Below are 24,196 nucleotides of genomic sequence, written 5' to 3' on the forward strand. Positions count from 1 at the left end.
ATTGTGGCCAGAAGCCTATATGGTGACTTGGCTTGAGAGCTTGCTCAATAAGGCTGCTTCATTCTGAATGGCAAGGGAACCTACTAAGATTCTCTCAGGGAATTTAAAGGACATTTAAGGAGATCCAGGAAAGACAGTGGTATAGAAATCAAGAAAAACACAGAATGCAATAAACAAATGCCAAGGAGCAATATTTATTCTGATTTCCCTGATTTATTCTGATTTATCTAATCAATGGGCCAGGCATTCTTCTAGAGGCACTGGGAATACAGCAGACAACAAAACCTAGCCTCATGAAGTTTGCATTCTAGTAAAGAATGAGAGAGGAACAAATGTCAGTCAGGTGGTGATAAATGCTACGAAGGAAGAGCAGGGTAAGAGGGTTAGAGATGGGATACGAGTTTTATACAGGGTGATCAAGAAAGATCTCTCCTATAAGGTTATATTTGGGCGAAGCCCTGATAAAGTGAGAGAATGATACATGTAGGTCCCTGAAGGAAGAGCATGCCAGGAGTGATGTGAGTGCAAACCCATGAGGCAGCAGCATGATCAGTATGCTTTAGGGAGAGCAAGGAGGTTAGTGTGACTAAAGCACAGAAAGCAAGAGAGGGATAGGTCAGACACAAAGCTGGAATCAGACCACAAAGGGCATTACAAGCATTGTGAAATGTAGAGATAGGAAGTCACTAGAGGGTTTTGAGCAGAGGTGTAACATATGACTTACATTTAAATCTGGCTGGTATGTGAAGAATCAAGTATAAGGGGCAATGATAGAAGCAGGGAGAACTGCTGGGAAGCTGTTATGACAATCTAGGCAACAAATGCTTTGGATCAAAGTGACAGCAATAGATGTATTGAGAAGTGGTTGGGTTCTGGAAGTATTTCAAAGGACAGAGTAACAGGATTTGATGATGGATTGGATCAAGGTCAAAAAACAAACCAACCAACCCTCAAAGGTATTTTGGCTTAAACAATTAGAAGAATGGAAATTCCATTTGCTTAGATGGGGAAGAATCTGGAAAGAGTATTGGCGGCAGAAGTTGGGAGTGGGAAGGGGAGAATCAAAATTTCACTTCAGACATGTTATTTCTGAGATGCCTGTTAAGACTGTCAAGTAGATAGTTCGATAATAGGAACCTGGAGTTAAAGAAGTTATGGCTGGAGATATACATTTGGAAATTTTCAACACATAGTCTATAAAGCAATCTGACTGGATGAGCACACCTAAAAATTGAGTTATGATAGAGAAGAGATCTGATGATTGACTTCTAGGGTTCTCCAATGTTAGGAGGTCAAGAAGACGAGAATGGAAAAGGCCAGTGTAGCAGGAGAGATGAGTGCGGTGTCCTGAAAGCCAAGTGAAAAAAGTGTTTCAAAGCGTGTCATATACTGTTGATAAACTGAGTGAAACAGCCCTCAGAATTAACTTTTGGGTGGCCATTGGTGATGCTGATGAGCTATTTCAGTAGAGCAGGGTGATAAAACCTGATTGGAATGGGTTCAAGAGGATGAATAAGAGAAAGTGGAAATAGTATGTATGGAGGATGTGGGGATGTGTGGTCAAAGAAAATTGTTTGATATTTTTAAGAGATGAGGGACATTACAGAAAATTTATATACCAGTGGATATGACTCAGAGAGAAAGGTTTTCATGCTGGAGAAAGAGGACAATTATATATGTATATGTATAATTGAATCACTTTGCTGTACACCTGAAACTAACATAACATGAAACTAACATATATAAAATCAACTATAATCCAATATAAAATAAAAATTAAATTAAAAATTAAAAAAAGAAAGAGGACAATTAAAGGAACAGGAGGATGTATTTGAAAAAGCAAAAGGATATGGATCCAGTGCACCAGAGGCAGAAGAGCAAAGTAGCAACAGGACTGGTACACTTATTAGGCACTTAGCTCCTGTGTGCCAGGAACTAAGTAGTTTTACACTGATTAATTTACTTAATTTTTTTTTTTTTTTTTTTTTTGCTGTACGCGGGCCTCTCACTGTTGTGGCCTCTCCAGTTGCAGAGCACAGGCTCTGGATGCGCAGACTCAGCAGCCATGGCTCACGGGCCTAGCCGCTCCGTGGCATGTGGGATCTTCCTGGACCAGGGCACGAACCCGTGTCCCCTGCATCGGCAGGCGGACCCCCAACCACCGCGCCACCAGGGAAGCCCTAATTTACTTAATTCTTATAACAACCCTAAGAGGATCATTCATTTTTCTTTCCACTTTATAAATAAAGAAATTGAGGAATGGAGAGGTTAAACAGTAGGTATAGGAGCCAGAACTTCACCCAAGCAGGCAAACTCAAGAGCCTATGCTTTTGGACTTCCCCGGCGGCACAGTGGTTAAGAATCTGCCTGCCAATGCAGGGGACACGGGTTCGAGCCCTGGTCCAGGAAGATCCCACGTGCCTAGGAACAACTAAGGCCGTGTGCCACAACTACTGGGCCTGCGCTCTAGAGCCCGCAAGCCGCAACTATTGAGCCCATATGCCCTAGAGCCCGCGTGCCTAGAGCCCATGCTCCGCAACAAGAGAAGCCACCACAATGAGAAGCCTGAGCACCACAACGAAGAGTAGCCCCCGCTCACCGCAACTAGAGAAAGCCCGCGCGCAGCAACGAAGACCTAACACAGCCAAAAGTAAATAAATAAGTAAATAAATTTATTTTTTAAAAAAAAGAGCCTATGCTTTAAATACTATGCAGGCAGGGACAATGACAACATGAAATAGAGCACAAGAGTAGTAATCAATTGTCTTCCTGAGAGAAAGACCATTAAGTGTTGCTGTCGAGAAACTATAGCTGCTTTTATACTTCTAGAGTCCCTCTGTGTCCTGAGCAGGGATAAATGGTGTTCCGTTCTTTTACAGGCCTAATTATATGGCCGCTGAGAATTGTCTGCTCCTCACAAGATAATAGAGCAGGACTCTTACCAGCTTGGAGTAAAGCAGGACAGCTATCTCCCTTGTTCTGCACACTGTAACTTAAATTATGTAACCCAGGATTGCATCAGCCTTTCCGGCAGCCACTCATATGCAGTCCCATTTTCGGATCAGTCTTTTGCCCACATATGCTGTTTTTTGGACCCCAGTACTTTTGATATTTATACTTATTTAAATTCATTTGGTTATTACTCCCTTCCAGTGCTGCTGCAGTCAATAATGCCAAAAGACAACTTTTAAACATATTTAGAACAATAGCAGCATTGTTGTCACTTTAGACTCCTAAAGTGACAACTCATTTATATATAAACATTTGGATGTGTTAAAAAAATTCAGTCACTTTCACAGAATCAACAGACACTGTCTATATTTGATAAGAAGGTATAAGCATACTGTTTAAAGCAGTGCTTCTGAAGCTTCAGTTATTTATATATCACATACATGATATTCATGTATCACCTGTATTAGTATTTATTTAGTATTTGTCTTTGACTCACATTTCCCCATAGTCTAGTAAGTAGACACATTATATATTTTCTAATGTACATCCAAACCTTATATATATATATATATGTTTAAAGATAATGTTTACCCATGTATCACCTGAAATCATTTTGGGTACCACTAGTGATATATGTACCACATTCTGATATATATATATATGGAAATAACTTACAGAAAAATAAAAAGAGATTGCCTCTGGATGTGGGACTGAGGCCTGGAGAGACGTGGTTTTCATCAAAAGTACCTCCATAATACAAGATTTGTCACCACATGTATATAGTGTTTTACTAAACATGAAACATTTAAACTAAGTAAAACAAACAAAAATTCTATTACACTAAGTCACTTGGTACACTTCCTGGTACAATGTAACTATTCAAAAATATTTCTATATTTCATACCTTTTCCTACTGATTTTTTAAGTTCAATCACATACTCATGTCGCTCAAAACTGACATTCACGGATATGACTTCATTCATAAAATCTGAGGAAAAAAGACAGTTAACTACTACAAAATGAAAACTTTCAATGTTTTATTTTTGACTGCAGCTGTTTACAGAAATATAGTTGCAAGTATACAAATGTTCCAATAGAAGCAAAATATCTTTTTAATATTTAACAAGTTATCACAGATAGCTAAAATCATAGATGCAAATGAAATTCCCTCAGAGAATAAACTGAAAATATCTGGTGTCAGTGCTCTGAAATCCCAACTATGAAAGCCATATACACAAAAATGTAACCCTTACTTACATCATTGCAGGACAATGGAAGAAGGCAGTTCAGTGGTTGATCAGTGTGCTCAAGCAAATAAAATTAAATAAAAAAATTAAATGGCAGAATGGTAGCTAAACCACTTGAGAACAGGTTAATAACATAACTGTAGTATATTCATTAAAAGACTAAGTAAAAGAAATGAATGAAACAGTAAAAACTGTCAAAAAAAGTAATAAATACTTGGAGCTTATCAATTCAATGTAAGGGAACAAGGTGAGCAGATACGTTCATTAGATCAAAGGAAATTAGCTCAATATCATTGGAATCAGTTTGTCGCTATGAAAGTCATAAACACTTCCATGCAGGACAGTTCTTTATTGGACACAGTCTGATTCCAAAGCCACTCTCAAACATCTGAGATGTGTGTGTGTGTGTGTGTGTGTGTGTGTGTGTGTGTGGGTGTGGGTGTGGGTGTGTGTGTGTGCGCGCGCTGTCCTGAGGTTCGTTAGCTAAAATAATAATAATAATACAAACTATTTCAAATCAGGCAAGTTACTTCTGGAAAAAAAACAAAACAAAACAGGGTGATACGGTTAAACACAGAGCCTTTAAAGGAAATATTACAAGTTGGAGTTGAACAGAATTGTGGTATGGTATAATGCTTTGGATATACAAATACAGTATGCAATAAAGCGGGGAAGAGGGGAAGGGGAACAAGAAAGGAGGAATGTAGCTAGAGCATCTCCCAACAGCTTGCCTATGTATTTCCAGCACCAAAGTTTGCAGAGTAAGCCACTTGTATTTCCACTGCTAGTTTTAAGCAAAGATAGCAGTGGTGATTTTCATAAAGTGAGTGTACAATTATTTTCATTTTGAAATGTTTACTTTTCTTACATGAGTTTATTAATTGGTGATTTGTAAACACCAACAATTATGGAGGTACTGAATTATACAGGGAGATTAAAATGAATGAATAAATCTACTTATCTTATGGTTAGTTTACATTTAACAGGATGCATATAACTGGGAAGGGAGAAATGCTCAAATTAAATAATACAGTGTCTTGTTTAACATCTTGTCTGAAGCATAAGTTCCAAGGATAGTTATATTTCTAGTGCATCAATTCTCATACAAAGCAAGCTATTTTAAAAGAAGATTTATCTATTAAAAAAAGAAATTAAATAAGATGTTTTGTTGACCTGGCTAGCTATGTTGTTTAATAGCTCAGATACAAATGTAAATATAAGGAATGACAAATAATTTTGTTCTGAGAGTTGGTCTAGATGGGCCAAAATTGTGGTCTGCTGGTAAAGTAAGAGGCAATGAAAAGAAAGCTTTTATTATCACTGCCCACAATGTATCCATTTTATGGATAAACAGGAGACTTTAGCACCCGTCAATTGTATTAGCTACTTAACTGTCATAATAGTTAAAATAAACACAGAACATTGCACCTATATATTTAAATCAGTCATTTAATGTAAACTTTTTAGTAAGTGGTATGAAAATGCCAAACTAACTGAATTATCAATAACTAGACTAATTTTATATGTACATAAAATATACTGTATTTCTATAGGCAGTACTGAGAATAAATTATCATTGCCAATAAATGATTATAGATAACCAGGTTAAATTGAATTTACATTAAAAACAATGTATAACTGTGTCTGTGTGAGTGGGAAAAAAAAGCCCTTTCTAGATCTTACTGTATACAGTTTACACCAGTGGTTCTCAAACTTTAGCATGTATCAGAATCACCTGAAAGGCTTGTTAAAAAACAGATTGCTGAGTCCCACTCCAGAGTTTCTGATTCACTATGTCTGGGATAAGGCCCAAGATTTTGCATTTTTAACTAGTTCCCAGGTGATACGGATGTTGGCTGGTGGGCTGAGGACCACACTTTGAGAACCATTGGTTTATACATACTATATATATAGAAAACTATATACTATAATGCTATTAATATGAAACAAAAAATATAGGAAGAGGGCTGGTTTCAATTAACTCTCAAACATATCATTAGAGAGCCGAACATTTTAATGTTTCTAAAATGATTTTCTGAAGTGTAATAATTTCCCCTTATAGTCAGTTACATTTCAAAGTCTTAAGTCCTACTATACTTTTTAGAAAATATTTCCATACCAAGTTGGCTATCCAAAATAAAAAGGGACATAAATATTCTAAACAGTTAAGATATACTCATCAAGAAGGAATCATAACTATACAGCATTCTTGACTTCTTTGGAATGATTAAAGTGCATAATATCATTAGGGTATTGAGAATATTGCATAAAGGTTTGCAGTCTTTAGTGCCACTAACAGTCACAGAAATACTCACATGGGGAAAGCAGCTCTATCCCTAAGCTACTACTCTCCTGACCTGTTTGTTGCTGATGGCTCTTTCTTCAGGCACCACCACTATGGTAAGGAGCTGGAACATAGGCAAAATTAACAAAAAACAGAGGGATACTCAATCCAACTGTATTTGGCTGCAAGGAATTATTTTAGTTCTGGAGGGACTCAGATACAACTTCATTTCCTTTGACACTATTTTTCATAGGCAGATTTCTAAAGTTCTGATGGACGAGAAGTACACTATAATGAATTATTTGACTCCGTATGGTTAGAAAAATTGACATTACTAAGCTTTACCTAAACTATGTGTTAGTGGTTTATTTTCACCCATCTTATAATAAAGATCAGAGAAGGTGCTTCAAACACTTCCTTTCTGAAATTTAACTATCCATATTTGTGTACATAGTCTCACATATAGTAAAATTTTCAATAGCATTCAGATAAGACCTATTATTAGTTGGTCAAGATGAAGACAAATTTAGCTAATTTCTATAAATGCTAAATAGTATAATTTTGTGATCTTTTACTTAGCCTCCTTCAAAGAAACAATTCTAGCTATGTATCTTTTCTGTTCCTCTTATGCCAAAGGGTGTTAGAAAGTTATGAAGTTGTTTCTATGGTGATCAAGAAATGGAGAAAAAAATGACTAAATAGAAAAAATGGAAGTTGAGACTATTAAAGTCATTTGCTATGTGTTTTTGGCAACAGTGAAAAATGAAATTATAAGAAAGGGGCACTAACATGGTAAAAAGGCACTTTTCCATAAGCATTTAATCTAGATCTAAAATATTAATTAAAAAAATTTCCTGAAAGAGAAAATGGAGTAAAAATAGAATTTTATTAATAAATGAGCCTAGAATGACACGAAAACAAATGGGGATTAAAGAAGCAATTAGAGTACTGGGACAATTCACAAATGATATTCTAGGTATTATTCTGATATTTACTACAGTATGAACATTATCTTCATGATTTAGCTCTAGTGACACAAATAAGCAGAGAAGAAAACCATTTTTAATACATGTTATGAGATTCTAAAGCTGATGAACTATATACAGTCTCTCTCTCTCTCTCATTAAGGCTCTCCATATAACCAAAGGCATGCAGATATAATGTGGCTGTCTTGGTTAGGGATGAAGCCTGTGGTCATGAAGCAGAGTAAAGCTAATAGGTCTCATATAATTTTCAATTAATTAGAAAAAAAACAACTGGAAAACAGATACTAGAACAGAAATTCTCACCAGAAAGATGAAACATTCTCAAATTACTCCTAGTGAATGTTTATAAACCATGCTGAATTTGAGATTTTGGTTATTAAAGCATTTAATTTCTGGTCTATAATTGCTGATGCATCTAAACAGACTTCACTTTTCCAAAATAAGCATCTATAATGGCTTAAATGGTCAAAAGGAATTATTATCTTAGTTCTGGAGGGACTCAATATAACTTCTTTTCTCATTCCCTTTGACACAATTTTTCCTAGGCAGATTAACTGAGGTTCTGATGGGCAAGAAATGCACTATAATGAAATTCCCAACTACAGCGTATACAGTATTACAAAAAAAGAAAGGAAGGAAGGTCCCTCATTAATACTGCTCTATAATAAACAAAGCCCTTTAAAAACCTGTTCTAGGGAGACTGGCGAAAACAGATTTGCATTGGTTAGATAACAACATGATACTCTATTTGTAATTAGAATAAGGTAACATGATAAAGCTCAGAAGCAAAATATGACTTCTAATTATTTTCTCCCATGTTGGTGTGGATATATAATGGAATGACAATAAGGAATAAAACACACACACACACACACACACACACATGTGCGCGTGCGCACACACTCACGCAGACACACAGGTAAGCTCCAAGCATTAATGTGAGTTGCTAAAAGCAAGAACGATTGAATGTAACAATAAAAAGGAATAAAATGTGGTTTATAGTTTATTTAGGTCCTTCTGCCATAAGTAAATTTAATAAGTTGTTGTTTCCAAGGCCTCTGTTGGCTCATGGAGTCTCTCCTATATGTAGATATAACTTGTAACAGTAATCTTGAAACTGCATTATTAGCACAAGTATCAACCACTGACTACTAAGCTAACTCTTCAATAAGAAGACGAGTACTTTTTGTAACCAAATAGTATGTTCTGAATGCTATACTTAACATTGACCTTTTAGGGGTAAGGAACATTTAACAATGTAAAAAAAAAAAATCATCATTATTGAATAAGAATATGGTATCTTAGCACAGCCCTTGTACAAATAACCACAAAACTTATGAAAATAAAAATTGGGTTTTCTGCCTCCATCCAATCAAACCACTACAGTTCAGGTGTATGTTCTGTTCTAAACTTAGATATTATAAAACAGAAAATTGGTCCCTGGTGACTTGGCATTGGCAATCAGCATTTTACAATGATAAACTTCTTGCTAAATAACAGAAGTCAGCACCCAAGCCAGTCTTCTTGCCACCACTTTATCCATACAGCAGTGTTAACATTCTAACTGGAACTTGATGAACAAATAGACTTCCTGAGTCTCCTGTGTAATCTCTTGGGAAAAAATTCAGAAAACTCAGAAATAAACTTACAGCATTTTATTTCTACTTCTTATTTTTATACCACTGGATAAGCTTACTGACATGAGTCAACCCTCTGCAGTTAAGAGTTTTACATTTTAAAACTGGAGCACTGGATTGTGTGGTCCTTCTCATACCCTGAACTATACTGGGTAAATTTTCCTGATGGGGTGGGGAGAGAGAGATATATTGAGGAAAATGCTTTTGGTTTAGAGAATTTATAAAGTAGCTCTGGATATTACAAGATGGGGAAAATGTTATTAAAATTACAAACATGGGGTTTTTTTTAGTGTCTTTATAAATAAAAGGCATAGAATACAGAAAGCCAATTAATAATAACAATAACAACAATAATAAAATATTAAATATATAGTGAGCAAAGACTGAATGGCTCATTCTTGTGAAACTCAACTTATACAACTGCCTGGATGGGTTTCCTTACTCTAACGTTCTGCTGAGTGAAAGATCCAGCGAACACAGTGAGCTGCGTTTAGCCCACTAATCACATCAAGGAACCGCCTGATGGAATGGCCACAGATGAAAAGGTCATTTGTTTCAAAAGATACTTAAATACTCAATAAAGACATAACAAACCCCCCCTCACTTTTATCAGACGCCACGTTGTGGTAGAACATCAGACAAACTCACAAATTTACCACAAAAATGTGTGGCAAAAAAAGAATAGTTTATATATATGTATATATATAAATTTCTATATTTATGCCAATGTACTCACTCAGTACAAATAGCAAAATAGTATACCATTTCCTAAATACAAAATATAGCTTTCCAAAAAAATGAAACACACATTAGATATAAACCATCCAAAACTTGAACGATTGAAAACTGTATTCAAAATTAAATGACCCAGAGTAGGTCTCTTTCTGAAAAGTTCCCTTCATATCGGCAAGAAGCCTGTACTACTGAAAACATAATTCAATGACTCTCAATCAGAGAGAGAAAGAAAGGGTTGGGGGTGGAGGGAAGAATAAATGAGAACAAAGAGAAAAAACAAATTAAAGAAGAGCACAAAGAACCAAGGAAGACCATCACAAAAAGGGGGAAAAATCTGACTGTATAAACAAAACCAACACCACAATTCCACAAAGTTCAGCTAAATGTATCGGATAGAAAAAATAAAAAACAGAATTGTAGCCTTCAACAAACAATTAACAGGCTATTTTTTGTACACTTAAAAAATAAATGAAACTGACAAGAATGCCAAAACATCTTATCTACATATAGAAGCCACACACAATTTGGCCTTAAACTGTATTAACAGCTTTCTACATGCCAAAAGGAGAGTAAGACATAAGCATGTGTCCAGACAACAGGTTGTAGAGAGAAGCAGGCATCCCATGGGTGGTGCGAACACCCAAATCTGTATAACTAATGCTACAACTGCAAGTTCTGGAGTGTGTTATTTTGCTCTGTATAGATGTAACACAAATTAATTCTTCATATTAAGTCAATGATATGACCCTGTAAAGCCTAAGGCTTGTGGGAACCATCAGATAAGTGACCACTTCAAACTGTAAAGCACTGAGGTGACAAGTGAATTACACTCACTGCAGCTCAGGGAGAAGTGATGTTTCAAGAAATTTTAGTTTGTCTTTTTTTTTTTCAGATTAACATTTACACTGTTTCCTATTAGAGGGAAAAATTTGAAGACGTCAGAACAGCACCGTTCATGGAAAAAAAATGCATTGTTTCTTGTTTCTCAGGAGTCAGCTCCCCTCATTCCTGAAAGGATACCCCCCGGCCTGTGCTGCAGGAGTTGCTGGGTTACCCCAGATCAAAGTGGTCTTTTCATTTAAGTTACTACAGGATCACAAAGCTAGTAATATATTACTAATTGTCTAAAATAAAGTGAAGAAGAGGGGAAGAACAGTATCGCTGAACATAAAAATGGAATACCAGTTCAAGACTGGGATAAGAAGAAAACAGACTTGAATTGCTCTGTCAGTTTTAACTATTGTAGGAGGATATCAGAACATAATTTACCATATATTATCCCCTTCATTTTTAAATAGAGCAAGATGTTTATATTTTTCTATGCACAGTTATGGCTAAAACCCTTAACAGAAACACAGAGAATTAACAACTCTCTGAAAAATAAAATCAATAGCATTCCAGCTGTTCCCAGTTTGTGTGTTGTCTGTGATAAATAGAGTCCTCTTATCTGTGTAGAGCTCTTAATACAGCTTACCTGTCAGAATGTTACCCCTTCAGTTTCTCTATAAAAACTGAATGAAGACTGCTTCACTTTGGCCAATAGCTGTGCTTTTTATATTGAAAAATCACAGCCTAAGTTATGATTTGAACTTTCCTTTTTCAAAAGCCACTACTTGACTAAATGCAGGAAAGAAAATCTGAATGAAGAACAAAAGTAAACATGAAACATGAATTATTTTCTAATAGCAATAATAACTGAGTGATCCAGCTTATCAATTTAATCTGTACTTTTAAAGAAATAATGCCTAGGAAAATAGCAACAATTAATTCTGTCAGCTGGAAACTCAAATAGATTCTCAGTCATCACTGTTATTAGGAATATAAAATAAAAAGGTGTTAACAATGGTGGTTAATCACTGCAATAGGCAGCACAGGTGTGCTCTTTTGCAGTCAGAGTAAAATCCATCCATTTATTCAATCACAGTTTTTCATATTTTGTTTTCTTTTTAAAGTAACAGTTCAATAATCCTCATGGAATCACAAGATCTCAGGGTATCTTGAAATCAGGATTTTCTTCATGGAATTTCTAAAAAAAGAAGAAGTTTAATATAACTCAATAGGGAGGGAAAGCCTTTACAAAGTTCCCGTAGCCCTGAATGATCCCAAAGTATATTACAGTACTACAAATGATACTTTATCATATTTATACTGTCAGACTTTTCAGATTCAATACTTATTTCTTGAGGAACGGAGATATGAGTCATAATTATATCTGATATATAGTACATTCATCGGATGTTCTGTCATTCCAAGGAAAAGAAGCTTAGAGCCAGAAGGAATGCCCAGTATTAACAATATGACCTAAGCTATCATTCAGAGTAATTTATTTAGGGTAAAAAAGTACCATCTTGTGAGAAAGCCATATTTTAAAAGATCAGAGTCCTAACAGTGTTATTACTTAACTCAAATCTGCTAAGAATAATAAAATTTATTGATGCTTTTCAATAAGAAAAAAGCCAAAATGCAATACTCACATATCCAGTTAAAAGGAGCCAGTTAAGTTGTTCCCTTGGTTTTGCAATGAAACAAGCAAATCAATCTTTTCAATGTTCTGATTGGTGTTTATAGAGGATGCCAATGGAGAATTCTCTGGCATTTGCTGAGAAAGAAGTGTTGTCACAGGTGGTTGGCCCTCGTTTTGCGGTTGGCCTGGCTGACTTATGGCCATCAACTGATCTGGCAATGTAGCTGGTCCAGAAGTTAAAAGCTGACTACAGTCTGCAGAGATATTTAAAATAGAGAAGCTACCTGATTAGTTATTTTCTGTTAAGATTCATAAGAAGGTTATTTATTAGTGGCTGGGATAAATTCATTACTGTGTTTGCTCATTATAGAGTTAAAAGTGAGGCACCTGACAGCCTCCAAAAAGGTTTTCATTGAACAGTAGTAGAATTCATCCTAGGTTTCCTCTAAGCAGTATAAAAATACAACAATGCTTAGTTATCACCATAAGTCCTATATAATTTCCTTGCTATATAAACATTTAAAGAAACATGGTTTTCTACCTCCTTGGAAACTACTTACTTTAATTGGCTGAAAAATTTTCTGTCATTCTTACTTCATTTTCCTTTCAAGTTTATATCTTAAAATGGCAAACACATACATTTATATATGTTACCACATTTAATCCTCCCAATATCCTTTTCAAGTATGTAATATTACCACCACTTTAGATATGGAAACTGAGGCTCATGCAGGTCAAATATCCTAAGGTCTCAGTCTGTAAGTGGTATAGCTGGGATTTGAACTCAATTGTGTCTAACTACAATCTGTGCTCTTAAAACCGCTATGTTGTGCTTTCTTCTAGTAATAATAATGTGACCATTTCGACCAATAACATTTAAGAAATGAGAAATTAGAAAGAGTTTCTTACTATTTTGAATGCCAAATAAGAACATTCCTGAAGTCTGCTGAGAAGAGCCAGGAGAATTTTGTAGTTGGTTCATTGTGCCTCCTGTAGTGTTGTGAAATAAAGTAGCCTGTGGTTGAGGTGAAGATGTGGCTCCCTGGATTCCAGGCATGTTGTTCTGAGGGGAATAAAGGGGAGACTGTTGCATGTCTTGTTGGTTTATACTGTTCTGCAATGCAGACATGGATGCTGGAGAAAGGAAGAGTGTTACTTGCTGCTCTTGAGAACTGGGTGACCCTTGGACCAACTGAATCTGAGGAGAGCTATGGAACAAGGAGGTCTGTGATGATTCGGACTGGGCAGGACCTGGGTTCTGAAGTGAGGAAACTGTGGGCTGGTTCTGAAATTGCATGGGCTGCTGTTCTTGATTCATTGGGGCCATATTATTTTGTTGATGAAAAATTGACTGGTTCTGCTGCTCTTGATTAGCCATTGGATTGTGACTTGGGTTGAATATCATGTTTGGTGGTGGCTGCTTTTGAGATGCCATTGGAGCCATGGTATTCTGATTGCTGAATAAGATGCTCTGCTGTTGCTGCTGCTGCTGCTGCTGCTGCTGCTGCTGCTGTTGCTGCTGCTGCTGCTCCTGGGATGCAGAGTTACTCTGGATGGCAACCATTGAGTGCTGTGACTGGAAGATTGTTCCTTGTTGGTTTTGAGGCATTGGATTAGGAGGAAGGGAGCCCAGGGAAACCTGAGGCTGAAACAGACCTTGCTGGGAGGGTTGTGCCTGTTCTTGGGAAAGCATAGGGGTCTGGATGTGTGATATTGGAGCCTGCTGTTGGAATGCAGCTTGCTGCTCAGTGTTTGATGTTGACTGAAGTGGAGAAATTGAATTCTGAGCTGCAAAAAATGAAATCTGTTCTTCTTGGGCTACTGTGTTAGTTTGAAGATTATTCATTGGACTCTGGGAAAGAAATATGTTGGCTGACTGCTGGTCTTGAGGAACAGAAGAGCCCTGTAGCACAGCCATGGTATTTTGAGAGTGAAACATTGGAGGCTGCATTGGTTCAGAGGAGGTTGTAGAAGTCTGACTGTGGACAATAGGACTTGGACTATGAAAAATAGAACCTTGAGTTTCCTGGGAAAGGTTCTGAGCATCAGCAATAGGATTCTGAGGATGAAAGAGTTGAGCCTGTGATTGAGAAGACTGCTGCAAAAAATTCCCTGATTGGAGTGACATCATCTCATTACCTTGCTGGAATAAACCATTACCTTGCTGCTGAGTACCATTATTTTGAACACTTATCATACTTTTCGTAGATGAAAAAAGGCTAACTTGAGGTTGACTCTCTCCACTATGTTGCATTTGGACCATGGTCTGAAAGACACTGTTCTGAATCTGTTTTGCTTGTGTTCCAGTTTCTTCTCCATCTGCTGAACTTGATGTCTGAAACATGGTAGTGCCAGGAGTTGCAACCTGCTGTGTGGTGGTTGTAGCAGTTTCATTTCCAGAAACTGCAGGAGGAGAAGAAAACAATTCACATTGCATTTGCATGTCCTCATTGGCTGATAACGCACTCATCATATGAGAAGTCTGCTGGTAAACTGGAGACTGCTGAAGGTTTCCATTTGCTGAAGCAGTTGAAGGAAATAGCTCTGACTGAATCTGGGCAGCTGCCTGGCAGATACTCTGTTGCATCTCTATCACCATTGCAGCTGATGATTCCATCACTTGCTGTTGCTGTTGTTGCTGTTGTTGATTAGATAATGTGTTTTCATTCTGTGGGTGAACACTTTCAGCTCTTCCAGCTATTAAATTATCTGGTCTGGTATGGACTGCTGGCTCTGTTGAGGAAAACATTCCAGGGCTTACGCTATTTTGAATTTGACTGACTTGTTGAAAAATGTCTGCACTAAGCTGTTCTTGAACATTCTCATTACCATCTGGAGCAGAAAATAAAACTGAAGATAACTGTTGTTGTGCCTCTAAAACTTGTTGGACCAAGTCAACATTTCCATTGCTGCCACTAGTAGTACTGCCTGTAAAACTTCCTGCCTGCAGCTGTTGAATTGTATTCTGTAGCTGCTGACTCACACTATTTGGTGATGGGAAAATATTTGATGAAATCTGCTGCTGTAAAGTCTGTGCTTGTTCTTGTAGTGGTGACTGCTGCTGTTGCTGTGATGCCTCAGTCAGGTGTGACAAATTAACCACTGTACCATCTGACTGTAATACCTCTCTAGACTGAGTTTCTCTTGTCTGAAACTGTGTAGCCTGCTGCAGTAGTGCATCACTGTTGGGCAGCTGACTAGAAGCAGAAACTGCTGGAAAGGTACCAGGCTGTGAAATGTCCTGTGTTTGGATAGTTGTCAGGGTCTCTGGGTTGTATGCCTTGGGCTGAATCTGCTGTTGCTTTTCGTTTTCAGAAGGTAAGTGGGAAGATGATGATGATGATGAAAAAGACCCATTTCCTGCTATGTTAGAGATATTTTCTAATGTTTGTTGAGTGGATCCAACTGTCTTTGTAGTCTAAAAAATAAAAATTGCCAAATAACATGTACATATAAATATTAAATGAACTCATATGATACTTCAAAAATTATTATTATTATAAAAACATATGCAGGGCCAATTTTACCCTCTATATTATTATTTGGAAAACAGGTGTAAGACTGTGATTCTCAGTGATAACATTATGTCTTACTGTCATCGGGATTTTTAAATAAGTATTATAAGCAAAGATAGTCAAATAAGTAGAAGAATAATCAGCTGCTGGAGAGTAAGAACACAATAATTCTATGGTTGATGAATTAATAGCCAATTTAAAAATATGTCCATTTGTGGATCACTGGTAACATTATTGAGAGGGGGGAACAAAGGTAAAATGGAAAAGGAGCTTTAGGAAAAGACTGGTGGAGAAAAGGAAATAAAATGTCTCTAGTTTTGAAAATGCTAAAACCAGTACTTTCATTAATACCACACATCACAAAGGTCTAGGTAATGTATTAATCCCTCCCTTGTCAAAAATGTATATTGGCGTATAGCTGATTCACTCTGTGATACAGCAGAAACTAACACACCATTGTAAAGCAATTATACTCCAATAAAGATGTTAAAAAAAATGTATATTGGAAGTTGCTCCGCAGGCTATTTTATTTGAATATAAAATCATTTACTCTGCAAAGCAAAATTCATTAAGTGAATCCGAAGAGAAACAGATATAAAAGAAATAGGAGAAGTAAAAAGCATAAATATGGGGAAAAGAAGTCAAACTACTCAAAATATAGCAATTTTTATATTTGAGGTTAACATGTGGGGCACTAGTCAATGCAGCTCACCTTAAAAATAGGGGAAGATCTTTTCTCTGCTGTTACTTCCATTGGAGTAACATCTTCACTCTTAATCACACTGCTTGATATGAGTGGAGTGATCAGAGCATTAGGAAGAATATTTACCTTATCTAAGTTACATCCAGCAGTTTTCATTGCTGCACACATATCAAAAAAAGAAAGAAAAGTTTAAAATCACTGAAATCATCAACTATTTCATTCTACTGTGTGTTGACATTAGTCATGATTTAAACGTCTATTTTTTGATGCTATGATGGCAGCATGAGATACAAAACTGGTGTATCAAAATGTGCCCTCTTTTTTTTTTTTCTTGGTCGTGCTGCGCGGCATGTGGGATCTTATTTCCCTGACCAGGGATTGAACCCAGGTCCCTTGGCAGTGAGAGTGCAGAGTCCTAACCACTGGACCACCAGGGAATTCTTTGCCTTCCCTCTTTTTAAGTATCAGTGCCCTGAGGACTCCTGGTAAGAGCCTGAGACTATGAGTTAAATATCAACAATTGAGCATTTCAGTTATCAAGTGATACTCCCCAGCACCCTTCCAAGGTGCCTGAATGAATACACTGCTTAACATGACCATAATATATTATAGGATACAGCTTGGAAATCTCTAGGAGGTTCAAGCTACTCAATTACAACTGTTATGTTCTCCTCTTAGTATCTGGCTGCCTGGCAGTATAAAGCCAAACTTTTTAAAGGCCATAGGACTGTCTGAACATTTCTTTCCTCAACAAAACTCAAGCTTCTCATTAAAAGATGCCACCAATTAACCAAACAGATTTCACTTTTCTAAATTAATGTCTTAGAAGACTTGAATTTGCCAAGTTGACACATGAACACATTTCTCTTTTAGATAGTACTTAAACTTCTGAAAAGAAAAAATTTTAAGTCCTATTTTAGGTTTACCAATTAAATTTCCAAAGCAAAACCAACAAGTATTTTTCTACTTCCATCTACTTCTATTTTCAGAAGTAGTTATAGATTAACAACCAAGGAAAGGCAATACATAGCAGATAGGTAAGTTCTACCACTTCATTATAACTATTTTTCCCTCTTGATTCTCTTTCTTCTTTTTCGTCTATTTAAGCCTGCCATTGGCACTTAGTGGAGCGTACTGATAATCACTAATGGCAGTCTTCTAAATTGAACACATAGCCAAATTCTGATCTAAAGGTTTACCACTACTTTGAGACCCTGTGTAAAGAAATATAGATTCCCCAGAAGGCTCAGCTGTTAAACTTTTTTATGAATTATAATTAACATACAATATTATATTAGCCTTAGGTATACAACATAGTGATTTGATATCTTTATACATAGATTTCTTAATTTGATATTGAGAAGAAATCCTGGCTACAAAGAGGGTTTTAAAATGGAATATGGTATATGAGCAGGATCGTTATCTTCGTAAATATTTTGATTTAAAAATATTTGAAACCTTCTAGTCTTTATTCAGCTTGTCTCACAGCCAGCTGGCTAGAAACAATTCCTATGGAAATTGATTATACTGGGGGAGGGCAAAGTGCCCATTTAACTTTCAATATTCTATGCTTTATTACTCTAAGAAATTAATTATTTACTCATGAGTTCTCTGGACCTATTTTCACCTAGATACTATCAATACCAATATGATTCAACTCACAATCCAATTCTGTCTGAGACAAAGCTTCAGATCACGCACAGGGCAGGCATTTAGAAGTAATTCAGGCCCACCCCACAAGACAATCTGAAAGACCATTAGTGTTGTCTTACGTTGATCCTGTAATATCAACTGCTATTCTTGCTTTTGTTGACTGATGCATAGTAGGTAATTAATAAATATTTGTTGAATGAAGAAATGAATGAATTAATTTTACTTTTCCTTTATCGTAGTCAATTTAGTTTGTTGTGGGCTATTTGGTTAATCTTATAGTGTTACATATTTTCATTAACAGTATTTCTGGCCTAAAAAATTTCAGTATCTAAAAACAAGTTTATATTACATTTCAATTAGACACTGCATATAAATATCCATTGACAAACAAATGCATCACCTACACAGTTACTGCTTAACAGATCTATATGCATATTTGCCCCAAATTTATTTAGGGAATCATTCTCTCTCTCTCTCTCTCTCTCTCTCTCTCTCTCTCTCTCTCTCTCGACCTCACTGCACGGCTTGTGGGATCTTAGTTCCCTGACCAGAGATCAAACCCTGGCCCACGGCAATGGAAGCCCAAGTCCTAACCACTGGACAGCCAGGGAATTCCCAGAGAATAATTCTTATTAGTGTGATTTTTCTTCTTCTGGAAAGTGAGAATAGGTGGAATAAGTTGAGCAAGAGTCTTTTACTTCTCCTAAGGAGACTATTCACAAATAGGTATGTCTACTAGCGTAGACAAACAAGGAAAGGACTTTTTGTCTAATGCTCACTCAAAGATACAAGTCTTTCTATGGCCATATGCATAAAGTCTTTGTACGGCCAATGATAATTTAGTTTTCTGAGCCCTATTCTGGTCTGCTTGTTGTGTTAGCTTTGCGTGAGCTCCAGCTGGAATCCTGCTGGTGCTGCCTGAAGGAGTGGAAGGTGCTTCCCTGGGCTGCCTGGTGTCATTAGGTGGGGGTGAGGGGTGCTGGACCTGGAGGAGGGAAAACCTTTCTCCTGGTATGTTCTCTGGTCTCCTGGTACTAATGGGGTTCCCATTATATCACTGTTGGTGCTGCTGGGGAAGGGAAGCAACTACATGTGCTGTCTTTTGCCACTGGGTACAAGGTCAAGAACTGTGGGGTCTGGGCTGCATAGCTCTCTGCCACTGGGCGGAGGTTTGGGAGACCCTGGTCTAGTTTACCTTCTGCCCCTGGATTGCCTTCTGCCATTGGATAGAGGGTTGAGAGACACTTGGTCTGGATCTTACTATGGCCCTGGTGGAGGGCCAGGTGTTGCCAGGTCTAGTTCTCTCTCCACTGTTGGGGGAAGGATAAAGACACACAGGGCCTACTGGTACCACCAGTGCAGGTGGAGGGAGCCTGTGTGCTGCTGCCTGCTGTGGGGTGGAGGATGGGTTGGCCCCCTGGGTTCTGCCCTTGCCACTCCTGCAGACATACTGACCTGCTGCTGCTGGCACATACGAGCCCTGTGTTTTGGGCCTCCTGGTTCCACTGTTGGCAGATCAGGTCCATTACTAGTTGGCAGATGTGGGGAATGGGGTGGGCTAACCCTTCCAAATTCTGCTGTTGCTATTGCAGGTTTGGGTAGGGGATGGGTTGGCCCCCAAACACTGCTAATGGGTCAGCTGCTGTCACTTGGTACGAGTCATCTCACTAAGTCTCTACTGGGCTTTCCCTTTCCTGATCTTTTGGCCAAAGAGAACAGGCTTTTCATGCTTATTTACAGATTTATTATTTTGTCTATGCCTGTTGCCAGTTCTGAGTCACAACTGCTGCCCGACTCAGATAAATTGGAGATAAAAAGAAAACCAGTTAACTCACTTGGTGTTGCTCTGTAAGTTCTAAGGTCTTTAGCCAGTCCTATTCCTTTTTTCTATATTTCAAAGTCATTTTATACTGCTGAATATTTCCAAGGTATTAAGTAGATTTAGAAAGGAGGAACAGGGAAAAGTGAGTCTATACTATCTCCCCCACCACCCCCTCAGGAAAAACAGCTTTATTTGGACTGAGAATTGGAGATGAGAGGAGGACCTGAGGGAGCATACTGAGCTAAGGAGTAGAGATTAGTTTCCAAAATGGCAGTCAGAGCTCATCAGCCAAAAATGGGCTCCACTTCCCAGCAGGCTTGCAGTAAGTGCAATCAATAAAAGGCCTGCTGGGAAATGTTTATTTGCCACTAAATCACCCAAGCATGCCACAATTACAAGAAAGGTACAGGTTGTTTTTTTGTTTTGCATAATTAAATTTCCACAGCATCTCCCCAATCAAAAGTATTACAAAAAGAAGTAAAAAATCACATTTTACAGATCTTAGACTTGTCTTCAGCATTTTGCTCAAATTTCACCATCTTCAAAAAGTAAAACTCTTGTAAAACTCATAAGCTAAAAGTTCTATCCGGGCTTCCCTGGTGGCGCAGTGGTTGAGAGTCCGCCTGCCGATGCAGTGGATACGGGTTTGTGCCCCGGTCCGGGAAGATCCCACATGCCGCGGAGCCGCTGGGCCCATGAGCCGTGGCCGCTGAGCCTGCGCGTCCGGAGCCTGTTGCTCCGCAACAGGAGAGGCCATGGCAGTGAGAGGCCCACGTACCGCAAAAAAAAAAAAAAAAAAAATTCTATCCAAGCAGTGCGAATACGGCCTTCACTAGCCCATGGCAATTCTTTTCCCATTTTCCCTAGCCAGTTAGGGTTGAAAAGCAGAGTGAGGCTCAGATTGCAGGGGTGGGGAGGGGAGAGACTCAAGGGCTAATTTCCCCCAGTACAAGATGGCATCTGAAGCTTGACGGGAGAGCACAACTGGAGGGATTTGAGGGAAGGGTCCAGGCCCTGTATTCAGTCAGAGTCACTGCTGGAAGAGGAGGAAGAGGAGGAGGAGGAGGAGGAGGAGGAGAAATGCTTGCCATGCTTGTGGTGTTTGTGCTTCTTTTTGTGAGCTTTTTTCATTTCCTTCTGCATCTTCTTGTGGATCACCATTCCTGGTCCTACCATGCCAGGAGCCAAAGGATTCACAGGATGCATGCCAAGGGCAGGTGGTGGGTATGCAGGGGGGTAAGGACCTGTGGGTTGGCATCCTGGTTACGTGGTTGTGGCACAGGATGACAGGTCCACTAAGGGGCAAAAGCTGGATTCCCCTGGGGTGATCCTGGGGGAGTGGGAAAGGGGCCTGGAGGAAAGGTAGGGTTGGCAGGTGGTGGATGGGCAGGATTGCAACCTCCAGGGTACCCGATGTTAGGGGGTATGGATTTGGCCCTGGATGCCCAGCATTGGGATTCCACATGTTCAGGTGTTTCCTCCAATCCAGGAATGGAGAAAGAAGGAAACTGAGGAACCAGATGTCCCATCACCTTTACACCACCGCCTGGGCTAAGTCTACACTATCTTTTCTCAGAACCCACAACTGTATCTTAACGGACTTGCAAATAATACTAAATGGCTTTTAATGTCTTTTCTTCCTACATTTTCACTATGTATTTAATGAGCCCTTACAAAGTTCCAGGCACTGTTCTAGGTTATGAGGATCCAGTGATGAATAAGATGGATAAAGCCCTACTACCTGGAGGTTACATTTTAGTGAAGGAGGAAAAACATACAAACAAGTAAAGTCTGTACTACCTAGAAGTTGGGGGAGAAGTTTTAAGCCAATTCAGAAAATCCACAAAGTAAATTATTAATTTTTATTTTGGCCATGCCGCATGGCCTCCGAGATCTTAGTTCCCTGACCAGCGAATCAAACCGAGCCCCACGGCAGTGAAAGCGTGAAGTCCAAACCACTGGACCACCAGGGAATTCCTCAGAAAGTAAATTAGACAGACATATTTAACCATCCCCATATCAATTTGAATTTATGAAGAATACTGTTATTGATAGTTTATGCCAAATAATTTTTAAAGAGTGTTCTCCTTCCATCCATGCCAAATAATAACAATTTTGGAAACTTAGAAAAATCTTTGCTAAGTTTGTTGTCATCAAGCAGCACTTAGGTCATATATAAATACATTTGGTTAAAATACAAATTAAGATTTATAAGGGATGGAAATAATAGAGTAAAAAGAATACAGAGTTTTGGGGGAAATCTAAGTTGCAACCTCTGTCAGTTATTAGCTGTGTGACCTTGAGCAAATCACTTAACTTCTCTAAATTTTGGTTTATTTACCTGTAAAATGAGATTGAACTACATTATCTCTATGATTCCTACAAGCTCCTAAAACTTTTCACATAATTGCAACCAGTTAGAGAAAAACATATGCTGGCAACTATTTTTTCACATTCATCCAATTAACCACTCTTTACAAAGCTAAAACTGAGAGACTGCACATCAATACTCTATCCCTGGGTCCTAAACCTGCATCACAGAGTTTCTGAATGATCTGTCTAGAATGTTCACTTACATCTTCCTGTACGTATATAGATATAGAAAACTTTCTGGAAGCTGTTAACAATAGTTTACACTGTACACTTTATCTTATGTAATTTGTATTACTTTTGTGTTAATATATACACAGTTGGGTAAAACTGAAAAATGAACCATGATGCTTTACCACTAGCCTTAATATCTCACTGAGCAGTTGTGCAGTTATCCCCCTTACTCTCCACCTCCCCCTGCAAACCCTCTCCGAGGAATGAGAAACTTGTTGCAGAGTGAAAGCTTTCAATGTCTGGCCATAATGTCCTATTTATGTATCAAGTTCTAAATCTTACTGTAATTGATGGCTATTTTAAAGAATGTTATATGAAGGGTTATGCCATAACACAAATTTAAAAGTCATTTATGTTGCTCAGTCTTCATCATTAAAGCATACCTAATTAAATCTCTCAGAGGGCACCTGGGCATTATACCAAAGCTCTGATTTCAAGGAATCACAAAAATAAGCTATTTGTCAAGGGAAATTCCTAGTTGAAAGCTATTGTTGGTTTAACTGATCAGGAATCTCCAATTAATGATACTGTATTTAAAAATGACAAATGAAAAATTTTAACTGATAAGATAGTTTAGTATTTAATTTTATATCTTCATAAAATTATTTTACATGATTTCAGTTGATAAAATTGTCAAAATAAGAAGGTCTGAATTGTGAAAAATAATAATATGTGTATGTGTGTTTCTTACCCATTTTTTAGGCTTGTAAGATTTTGATCAAATGACTAAATCATTTTATTACCAAAAATTAAACATAGCATTTAAAACCTTTTAACCTTCACTATGAGAAATTTCACACTGGATTACATTAGTGTCCCACCAGCCTGATACTCTATGAAAGAAGCATGAAGGAGTTTTTGCAGAAAAGCAGGAACACATCGAAGTTGGCAAAGGACAGACCATAAATGTCCCTGACTTTCTTTAATGATTGATTAATTATGGTATTATTCATCTAATAAACATCGTTTGAATTATTATTGCTTAGATGTTACCTTATACACTAAAGCTCGACCTGTCTTTTTATTATTTTATTTATTTATTTTTGTGCGGTAAGCGGGCCTCTCACTGTTGCAGCCTCCCCCGTTGCGGAGCACAGGCTCCGGACGCAGGCTCAGCGGCCACGGCCCACGGGCCCAGCCGCTCCGTGGCATGCGGGATCCTCCCGGACCAGGGCACGAACCCGGGTCCCCTGCATCGGCAGGCGGACTCTCAACCACTGTGCCACCAGGGAAGCCCCCTCGACCTGTCTTTTTAAATTCCTCTATGGAACCTTGATTTCCTCACCTGTGAAATGACAATCATAAATTTCCTATCTCATAGACTTGGCAGATTAAATGAGATAATGGTGGTAAAGAGTGTGGAATGCTGCCTAGCATTTAATATATGTTCGAGAAACATTAGCCATGGTTATCCCTAGCAGAGACTTGTAAATTTTCCTGTAGTTAAATCAGATCATTATGCACTTACTTGTGCATAATTCCTAATTAATCTATTTTGGAACTGCTGATAGAAATTATAATGGCAAGCTATACTAAACTGAATATATATATGAATGCTGAATTTTACTATGACAATAGGAAAAAAAATCCACTG

The 24,196-nt window shown here is 37.9% G+C and overlaps 1 protein-coding gene and 1 pseudogene across 11 annotated transcripts in view; both read right to left on the reverse strand.

Moving 5' to 3' along the window:
* Positions 1–3,972: 3,972 nt before the first annotated feature.
* The window catches only part of NFAT5 (nuclear factor of activated T cells 5), a 132,500-nt gene continuing 112,276 nt past the window's right edge, over positions 3,973–24,196 (reverse strand). For 10 of the 11 annotated variants that reach the window (XM_019935598.3, XM_019935597.3, XM_073796858.1 and 7 more), the window contains 4 exons: positions 16,533–16,681; positions 13,215–15,723; positions 12,316–12,559; positions 3,973–11,867 (listed from right to left, as the gene is read on the reverse strand). In XM_019935598.3, the coding sequence (XP_019791157.1) occupies positions 12,324–12,559; positions 13,215–15,723; positions 16,533–16,681 (2,894 nt within the window). In that variant the 3' untranslated portion in view covers positions 3,973–11,867; positions 12,316–12,323. The remainder of the gene's footprint in view (positions 11,868–12,315; positions 12,560–13,214; positions 15,724–16,532; positions 16,682–24,196) is intronic. The other variant, XM_033844077.2, reaches the window with a different exon arrangement.
* LOC101319058 (proline-rich protein 13 pseudogene) lies at positions 17,698–23,779 on the reverse strand (annotated as a pseudogene).

Source organism: Tursiops truncatus, chromosome 19 (assembly GCF_011762595.2).
Source record: "Tursiops truncatus isolate mTurTru1 chromosome 19, mTurTru1.mat.Y, whole genome shotgun sequence".
NCBI lineage: Eukaryota > Metazoa > Chordata > Mammalia > Artiodactyla > Delphinidae > Tursiops > Tursiops truncatus.